The sequence below is a fragment of the Hipposideros armiger genome, unplaced genomic scaffold (assembly GCF_001890085.2).
Source record: "Hipposideros armiger isolate ML-2016 unplaced genomic scaffold, ASM189008v1 scaffold_13, whole genome shotgun sequence".
NCBI classification, from domain to species: Eukaryota; Metazoa; Chordata; class Mammalia; order Chiroptera; family Hipposideridae; genus Hipposideros; species Hipposideros armiger.
This window is the reverse complement of record NW_017731363.1, coordinates 4,522,486-4,532,440: the sequence shown is the minus strand read 5'-3', so window position 1 is coordinate 4,532,440 and position 9,955 is coordinate 4,522,486. Positions and strand designations below refer to the sequence as shown.

Below are 9,955 nucleotides of genomic sequence, written 5' to 3'. Positions count from 1 at the left end.
CAGCGTCACTGGCCCTCATGTGGGATCCGAACTGGGGCCCTGCTGCTCAGAGCTGGTGTCCCAAGCCAACTCCTAACCAACGCACCACTCGGCCAGTCTGGGATGGATTCTTTTTAAATGTGATCATGTTATACATATGATTCTGGTCCACCGTGGTCTGTTGTACTAAATAACATATGTTTGACATCTTTCCACATAAATCACTTAGATCAACCTTATATTTTTAAAGGCTACATAATATTCCATTGTATGATTCTACTGTAATCAGTTCTCTAGGACCAATGCTGCAAAGAGCAGCCTAGGACAGAGTTCTACAAACGGGGTTATCTGTACCTTGGGGGGCCATGGACACTTCTCACGCTACAGATAGTGCTCATCTTCTTATGTGCTCATTCTTTACATTTATCTCCTGAGAGCCCTGATATCATGGTGCTTCTCCCTTCCCACTCTCTGGTTCCAATTGCACTTCTCCCACGTTACATGGCACAGCGAATCTCTTGCCCACTCCAAGGGTATGAAAACCCCTAGTGCAAACTAAGAGGCAGCTCTAACATTGGTGTTGGAATTGAGAAATCAGGTGACTCTATTGACTGGACAAAAAAGTCCATCTACAAGTCAGTAGGTTTCTAACTCTTTGCTTCCAGAAAAATCCAAGGGCCCCTCTGAGTTGTTTGTTGACAGATTGTTAAAAATAGTTCTTGATGATGCTAGACCACTCTCTGAATTTTGGTATATGACTCAGAAGGAGTTGAAAGAATCGAGTGACATTGTGATAAAATTATTTCCATTTCCATCTACTTCTACTTATGCGAACAAAGTCTCTTGGCACTTAACATCTATAAAATGAAAAATAGGGATAGAGTCAATACCAAATCATGTTATTCTGGTGCTAAGTAATAATGATCCACATATGCATGAAGCATTTTGGGGGAAAACCCAATAAAATTCTACTTTTTTATGCTTATAAATTATTATCAAAATGTGTAGTATGTGCATATACATATGTTTTGATCATTTGTATACTACTAATAATTATGATGATAATTAAGTCCAGAAGAAAAATAATATTTACACTTAGAGCTTTTTGACTTCAGGAAATAAAAAATCATAAATTTCAATTTGTATGCATTTTTATAGCATAAAAAGATGATAATTGACAAAGGACAAAATATACTAAGTTAGAATAAACTTCAGTGGAAGTATGATGGAAATATGAATTCAAGGATGGGAAAGGAATGATGTAAATTTTTCAACCGTTAAAGAAAAGTGTATTCATGACCTTTTTAAATGGACGATGGTGGTTGTTAAGTTGCTGTGGTATTAAAATACATATTGAATGTATTTAAGAGAGCAATATAGTCGTATTTTAAAATATCAATATTTAGATTATAGCATAAATTATATCCTTTGTGACTAAAACTTATAAAAAATTTTAGATGTCTATTTAAGATGTGTGAGGGGTACTTGGGTTTTCAAAACTATTTTAGGAGGTACACTGACAAAACAGTCTGAAGACCACTGGCCTGATAAATATATCATTCTACACTTACATAACCATGTCTATGGGTTAATTTTTAGAAATAGAATATCTAAAGTTGTACACATTTACATTTTGTGGTTCGTATTGCTTGTCATGGCTGTTTCGTCTCCTCCTGTATCCCCCTTTCCATGCCTTGCCCAGAGACTGGCTCACAGTGCTCGCTCAGTAAATATGCACTCAGTGAATGGACTAAGCATGGGTGAGAAGAAATACCATGATGTAGGGTGGTGATAGAGATCTTTGCTGCCACTAGCCACAGGTGACTATAATATCAATTTAATTTAAAAAATCACACTTAACCATGTTCCAAGCGCTCAGTAGCTACCTAGGGCTAGTGGCTACCATGTTAGATAGTATAAATATGGCAGGTTTCCGTCAGCACAGTGGGTTTCAATGGATAACGCTGATTTAGAGTGATTATACTTTCATTCTCAAAACTATCATTATGCCTGGCATGCAGTAGATATTTAATAAATGTTTGATTAAGTGAATGAATAAATCAACTCCTATCTTCCTTTCTTATTCTTGAGCTGCAAGTTTTCATGTAAACGTTACTTTGTACTGAATAACCAGATATTCTGTTAACTTGCCTAACTCCTTCCATTACTTGCCAGAGATTTCCTTAAAGAAACCAGCTCCTTTTTGTCCTTATAAAACACATTTGAATAAAATAGAACAAAGGCGGTTTGTTATCAAAGCATGCAGTGATTTCTTCACAAAAGAAAACTACTTGTCCTAGTATCTTTTCTTGTTCTTAATATTGAAACCAATCTCAGAATTTACCATTGGTTGAATGAGAAGTAACATCAAGTGTGCCTGCGGTCTGTCCAGTGCTCTGTAATGGAAAGAATTCCACGGACATGAATCTGAACGTGGCCCTGTTCCTTTCTGGTTGTGACCTTGAGCAAGTTGTCTAACCTCTGACTCTCTCTCTCTCCCTCTCCCTTTGTAGAATAGAGCAGCACCTACAGGGCATGGGTTTTGGGGAGGGTTACACGAGTGTTCCTGTGTGAAGCATGGAGTAATAGGGTGGCTGAACAGTAGCTCAAACCTGTTTCCTCTCAGCAGCTTGTGTCTTGCAAATCTCAGACCTGGATTATAAGTGAAAACACAACAGCTAATCTGCTATATCCTTATACAGTTTGGAGGGCTTATTTTCCTGCAGAAGCTAATCATTGCTCAAATGAGAGTTTTTCGGTTGGTGACTCAGCTAACACAGGTGTTCATTTGACCCCTAATAACGGGCTCATCTTTGTAATCTACACAGATTTTCCACACTAGTCACATCACTTAGATATGAGGTGAGATTTCATCCTGTCCAGGCTGCCTTGCAGAGAAGGTACCTGCGACCCTGTGGGTTTAGGGTTTTCTCTCCTCTTCAATCTTAAAATAAAAAGCTTTTTTAAATTAAAATTTAGGTTTACTTTTCAATCTCTGTCCTCAAATCCCACCACTTCATCAATGATATATGAAAACAAAATTCTACCTGTGTGATTTGAGTTTTCACATAATCTCTCATTTCAAAAAAATTACCCTCCGAAGCTGATAGCTCAGATCATTCTCTCAGTTTTTTTTTTCTTCTGGTGGAAAAACTGAAGCCCAGAAAAGTTGTTTGCTAATGTATTCAATAATGTATAGAACACTCACCTCAAGCCAGGAATGATGTTAGACCTGGGACAGAGGTACCAGCTACAGTCCTTCCCTGACTCATGGGGGAGACACATAAGTCAGCAAGGAATGTCTGTGCAGGATGCTAAATGCTGAGATAGGAGTAATGGGTGACCAGGGGAGCACTCAAGCCAGCCTTTAGGGTGCAGTCTGGCTTCTTGGAAGAGGTCCCAGTTGCCCTAGCCAAGGCTTGATGGCCCCAGGGGCAAAGAGGAGAGGGGAGGGGAGGATGTCACCGGAGGGACAGAGAGAGAGGTGGGCACCTGCCATGCAGCGAGGGCCTTGGCCCTGGGAAGGACTGGGACTTCATGGGAACTTGGGAAGAACTTAAAGCAGCAAAGGGACATACTCAGATCTACACTTTAACATCTCTCTCTCTGGTGGCAGCCTGTGGTGTGGTACAGGGCTTGGAGTGAGAAGTCTATTATGGCAGTTCCAGGCAAGAAGCTCCGAAGCTTTAATGATCCTTGACAGGCGTGGAGGAGAAGGGGCGGCTTCCAGAGATACTGGGGGGTGGTGACATTGCCAGGCTTCAGCGGAGGGGAACTTCCACAGCAGCAAGTACCGTGAATCAACAGCCATTCAAGAGCTCACAAATAGTTCCTTTGGTAACAGCTGGCTTGTCTCAGACTTTCGACTATTTCTCCTCTGTGTTTTCAGTGGATGTGCTTTAGGTCACCTGTGGTCACTTGTCCCATCCCTGCCATCTGTGGAAAATGAGCCCGCATTTTCTAATTGAATTAAATAGGGTGTGACTGAAATTCATGGAAAATGGGCAATTTCATGTGGCATGAAGAGTCAGAGGCCTTTCCAAGCTGACTCTGTGTCCAACACGAATTCTCCCTGGATGTCTGCAAAGGACTTGCCTTCCAAGTATCACAAAAGCCAAGAGCCTCTCATCCTGATGAAACTGACATTTAAAAACTACCCACCATTTGCCCGTTCAATACTTTTGGATTGGCTTATGGGCATTAAAACTATTTTTTAGTGAGAGGAAAAATCCCCAGCCAGGCTGAGAAAGCTCCTATCAGGTTTCAGCCTGATTCATTTCAAAACCACCATGAAAATTGGAACATTTTCTTCACACCACAATGGGTTAGTCATGGAAATTCTGCCTTCATCTCAGCTACCATGGCCACAGTCATGAAAGCGTGCTCTGGGCCACCGAAAAGTTAGGTTGTAGTACTGAAGAGTTTCCCCCTTCACTGACAGAAAGCAGAAGTGCATTGTAGTTCAGGGCCTGAGGTTCCCTTTTCAGCGAGTGACCTCATACTTGGTGTGTCTTTTTCTTTCTGGCAGTTTGGTTTTGTTGTTGTTTCCAAAAAGTGCTTCTATATGCACAAACAAGAAAGTTAAACAGAGTTGAATATGTGTGAAGAAGCTAAGAGCCGCCCCCCTGCAGGACTCTGGCCCTCTTGAGTGACAGACAGATGAGGCAGTTTTCTTGGCCATCTGTCGTGGAAACGCTGGCTAAGTGTGGCCAGGCTTCAGCATGTGCGGGTCTTTTTAGTGCAGACCTCAGCCAGTGAAACGAAATGGGCCAGCCAAGCTTTCTTGCAGCCATGGCACAGAATGCTGCTGCCTCTTGTCCTGCCTGCCAGTGGCCACCTCTGTAAGCTGCACTCCTGAAATCAGAGATTATTCTTGAGATACTTCGTTCATTTGGTGGCTCGTTCAGTTGTTCGCTTGTTCCTTCATTTATAGAATATTAAGCACATTTTCCTCCAGGAATGTGCTAGACATTGGGAGCTCAAAGATGAGTTCCTGCCCCCCCCACCTGGGGCTCACAGTCTAGATAGAGGAGACAGACACCCACCTCTGAATTATTTTGGAAGTGTAATTTATTACAGACTGCCATCTCACACGTTGTCAAACCCTCGACTCCCAGGGGTACTTCATTATCTCAGTGGGCCCAGGAGGGTGAGTGGGGAGCAAAGATGGAGTCCTCCCTAGTCTGGCAGATGTGTCCTGGGTGTGAACTTGTCTGTCCCTGCACCCCAGTGGATGTACTAAGTCCATCCCAAGGGCGCCAGCGGCTGTCCCATCTGCTCCCCTTGTTCCTCACAACCCTGTCCTACACTACTCTGCATTCTGAGTCACCTCACGGGCCTCCTTCTCACTCCAGCTGCAGTGTTTGTGACCTGTCCTGTCACCAATCACCAAAGCTTCCAGTTGCCACTTTGATAAACTGCTCTGGCACCCCTGTTACCCCCCACACCAGGCTAGCATGGCTCATCCCAGCAGTGGAGGACCCCCCTGCTGATGAGCCTTACTCCTGATAGCTCACCCAGAAACCTGTCTACTGCCTGGGCCCTAGAACTCCCCATCACTCACCTGGTGGCCCCTGGTCCAGTGCCCTCTCCTACCCTCTGCCTGGTCAAGTCTTTATGTATCCCTCCCTCCCCTCAGCCCCAGTCTCTGCTAGAGCAGTGCTTCTCTACTTGGCTGCATGTTCCTATCACCTGGGGAGACTGAAAACCTACCCATGCCCAGGCTGCACCCCAGACGAATTCAGTCAATCCCCGGGGCGGGATCCAGGCATGAGTCTTTTTAATTGTGCAGGTAGTTCCACTGTGCAACCAAGGTAAAGAACTAGAGTCACTTAGCCTTTAATTGCTCTGTAATCACTTCACCCTGCTCAGGTTTTGTCTCCAGAGCTTGCTTCCATTTCCTGGACAGAGCCATGAAATAGATGGTCCCTCTCAGCACCTGGTAGCACCCGAACAAGGTCCTCAGCAGTGGCTTGTTTGCTGGAACTTTTAACGGCCCTCTTTCTCACCTCCTCCCCCGGCTGCCTGCTCAGCATTTGCTCCTCCATTTCGTGTCCTCTCCCCTCACCCCCGGGCTTCCTCTGCTCTCTTTGTGCCTCCTGTCCCCCACAGCCAGCCCCCCTCCCTCTGCAGACCTCCCTGTCCTAAACCTTATTCCCTGAACCCTACCGGTGAACTGCATGGAGAACCTGCTAAACCCATTGTATGCAGAGTTCATACAAAGATATTGGTGGATACTTTTCTATCACACACACAAAGAAAATCAGAGTGCGGAATGGTTTGGAAACTAGTCATCCAATGATAAGGGATTGAGTCAGTAAATCAGGAATTGCAATACAGTAGAAGATTATACAACAATCAAAACACTTACGAAGAATTTTTAGAGCCATGGCATATTAAGTAAAATCAGCAGAATGCAGTGATACATACAGTGTGAATTAAACTATAGAAAAAAGCTTGGAGGGTAATATACTGAAACGCTAATAGTGGTTGCACCAATGTGGTAAGATTATAGTTGACTTCCTTTTGTTGTTACAATTTTATGTTTTGTTTTTTAATTATACACTGAACATGTGTTACTTTCGTATTCAGAGAAAATTGATTTAAAAAAATTAATTGGGAGGATATTAATGTCAGATGATGGTTTTTGGCATCAATTCAAGGGTATAATGGGGAATTTTGTTTTCAGACAACACGGAGTTAGTAGAGGTGAGTCCTGAGGTGTGGTTTGGTGGGGAATCTTTTAGGAAAATAAGATTCTCTTAAAGAGAAGGCCCCTGAGAAGGTCAGGCCAGTGAGCTGGCTCTGGAGAGGCCCCACCTAGCAATGGGGGTCTTGGCCCACCCTTGAGCCCTGCTGAGCAGGCTGGCGAGGCGGGGCCCTTTAGGAGCATCACTCTGGTACTGGGTGCTGATTGGCTCCCCCTTGGCCTCTAAGCACCACTGATATTTTTCTTTGCGGTGCCTCTGCAGATAGTTAGCCTTTGTTTGTACTTGCCTTGCCCTGATAAAATGAGTTCACTGAGTAATTATTCATTCACCAGGTGGTAGAATAAAGTCACTTCATATAATCCCAGGTGTAATGTAATGGTTTGTCTTGATCAGTGACTTGTGCTTGGTTTTGCATATTCCGCTAAAGGAAATAGTTTGCAGACAACACCTGCCTATTCATTAATAGAATAAAGCCATCACACAGCCAGAATACTTATAGCCATCAACTAAAGATCTCTCCTCAAAATAAGGAAGGAAAAAAAAAACCACACATAATTTTTATCTTTTCTGTTCTGAACCAGCATAATTGCAGTTACAGGTTAGGATGATTTCAGCTGCAAATAAAGAACATCTGATTAAAACTGGCTAAAATGACAGAGGGTTATATTGGGTTGTCAGAAAAGTCATGACGTGTTTTTTTCTGTTTTTCGTTGCAGAAATGCATCATGACTTTTCCGATAACCCAATAATTTCATGTGGCAAGAAGTCTAGGCACTAGATCATTCCAGGATTGGTGGGTGGCTCATTGGGGTTGTCAGTCATCCAGGGTCTTTGCATATTTTTTGCTCTGCCACCCTCAAGATCTCCATGAACATTGGCCATGACTCTCCTCATGGTCATAAGATAGCTGCCACAGCTCCAGGTATCCAACATCCCAAGCAGGAAAGAAGAAAGGGCAGCAGCACGTGGCCTTCCCCTCACTTGCCTCTCTCTATCTAGAGAGGGAATCTCTTTCCCAGAGGCTCTCCGTAGACTTCCCTTTATTTATCGGTGCCTCACTTTGGGCTACCTGGCCATCTTTAGACCAATCACAGGCAAACAGGAGCAGGATTGACATTATTGGCTTAGACCAAACGTAGTTCAGGTCAGGGGCTGGGCACATTGTTCTGAAACAAAATTGGGGTCCATTAAAGGGAGAATGGGGAGTAGTTTGGGAAGGCAGTACCATGCATAGCATATGAAACACAGTATACTCGTCAGGAAGCGATGGCATTGCCCCTGTTACAAGCAATAATCAGTCTCAGGGTTGTCCCCTTCCTGCCAGCCATTGCTTTGTGCATCACATACACATCTACACTTCATTTGTAAATCCCCAGAACTTTAGATCCAGGAAACTGCTTGGTCTGATCATTTGTGGGAGAGGGTGGCAAAGCGAAGGCAGAGAACTTCTTCCTGGACACACGCCAAGTGCAGCCATGATCTGGCTGAATGATTCTACATTCATCTGAGACGTCAGTCACAGGGGTGTGAGCTCTCTGAGGGCAGGCTCGTGTCTGCTGTCGTTGTGTGGCCTCAGTATCAAGCTCTGTGTGTGGTACAGAATAGTTGCTCAATCATAATGGAGTAAATAAATGAGCAAGCCTGTGACTGAAAAAGATAATGTGTCCACTGACGGATGCCTCCGGATAAAGAATGGTGCTGGGCTCTGTGAGTTATCTGGAGAAGTCAAAGCTTGCCCTCCATCTCCTGGAGTTTATGGTCTAACGTTAGGCTGAGAGCTGATGGCCAGAGGACTGCCGTATACAACCAGAGGGGTAGCCTGCCCTCCTGTATTTCGGAATCAGTGATCAGCGTTCACATGTTAGCTTGTTAAACCAAGGAGGAAGTGGTTACTCATTTGGTTTGAGTCATGTGTATTAGATGACCAAAGGATGTAAACAGCCTTCTTAAATGATAAAGTTTAATCCAGGCGTAAAGGATGATTATTAAGGAAAATAGGTGCTTGTGGCATGTTATAAGAACCTTTCTTCACTCCTCCTGTTCCTCTCAAAAATCTGTTCTACTTTTGTTTTAGACCTAGAAGGTTTTGACTCCGTGGTATCATCTACTGAGAAACTCAGTCACCCAACCACAAGCAGACCAAAAGCCACAGGGAGGCGCCCTCCATCCCAGTCCCTCACATCCGTAAGTGTCTCCTCACTTCTTCACAGCTGAAACGCAGGGCAGATTAGACATTCTAGTTAAGGACTCTTCTGCAAGTGGCTGATTTGAGGACAAGCGGGAGAGTGAGGTCATGAGATACACTGCTGACCGAAAGTGAATTGAGAGTCTTTGAACTCAAGCAGCATTCCGGTTTGTTCTAGCAAGGTGGGAACTTCCTATTCCTTGCCTCTCCTTCCGGACTCATTCTTGTTGGAACCTGACATGAAATTGGTAAGAAAAAAAATGTCATGTTTTACGGTGGGAAGAGAGAGCGAGGTTGGTTTGGTCCGTAAACAAAATAAAACTTTACTAAAGAAAGATCTGCCGCCATACAACGCTTGGCAGTGGAAAGCCTTTTTCTCCCAAAGCCCCATTATCGGCACCCCTCCACAGAACCCCATGCAGACCTTTAGGAGATTTTTAAAAAAACACAGGAGGTACCTGGTCATGTAGGAGAGAGTGGTCAGAACACTCCAGATAACCCATAGCAGTTTTTCGTTTGGGTCGTTATGAATAACTTCTTTTCTCATTGGAAACCTATAATACATTATTGTACCAAGTTGAAACAATGACATGCATGAAGTAAGTTATTTGTAATCCTGCTTCCCAGAGCTAAGAACTGTTAATGTCTTGCTGTATCCTTATCTTTTATTTAAAATTCTATTTGTATATATATAATTGTTTCTTCAAAAATGGGATCACATAGTATGCATTGTTTGGAACATGTTTTCTCCCTTATACTGTGCACCTTTCTCCCCAATCATCGCACATTCTTCCATGATGTCACATTTAATGGCTGCCTAGTGTTCTAACCTGTGAATACACAAGAGCTTGTCTAGCCAGTGCACTATTATTAGACATTTATGTTGTTACAGTTCTTCATTATAAACACTGAAGTGAATGTCATTGTAGAAAAATCTTGATGCTTCCACAAGCAGTGTGTGTGTGTGTGTGTATCCTTCCCGCCCTCTCTTCTCTCTTTCAACTATCTATCTATCTATCTATCTATCTATCTATCTATCTATCTATCTATCGCTCATCTCTCACATTAACTCATTCTTGCT

At 43.4% G+C, this 9,955-nt stretch overlaps 1 protein-coding gene across 5 annotated transcripts in view; it reads left to right on the top strand.

Annotated features, from left to right (window-relative positions):
- Positions 1-9,955, top strand: part of SH3KBP1 (SH3 domain containing kinase binding protein 1) — a 353,239-nt gene that overhangs the window by 328,143 nt on the left and 15,141 nt on the right. For all 5 annotated transcript variants that reach the window (XM_019667291.1, XM_019667284.1, XM_019667278.1 and 2 more), the window contains one exon: positions 8,764-8,873. In XM_019667291.1, the coding sequence (XP_019522836.1) occupies positions 8,764-8,873 (110 nt within the window). The remainder of the gene's footprint in view (positions 1-8,763; positions 8,874-9,955) is intronic.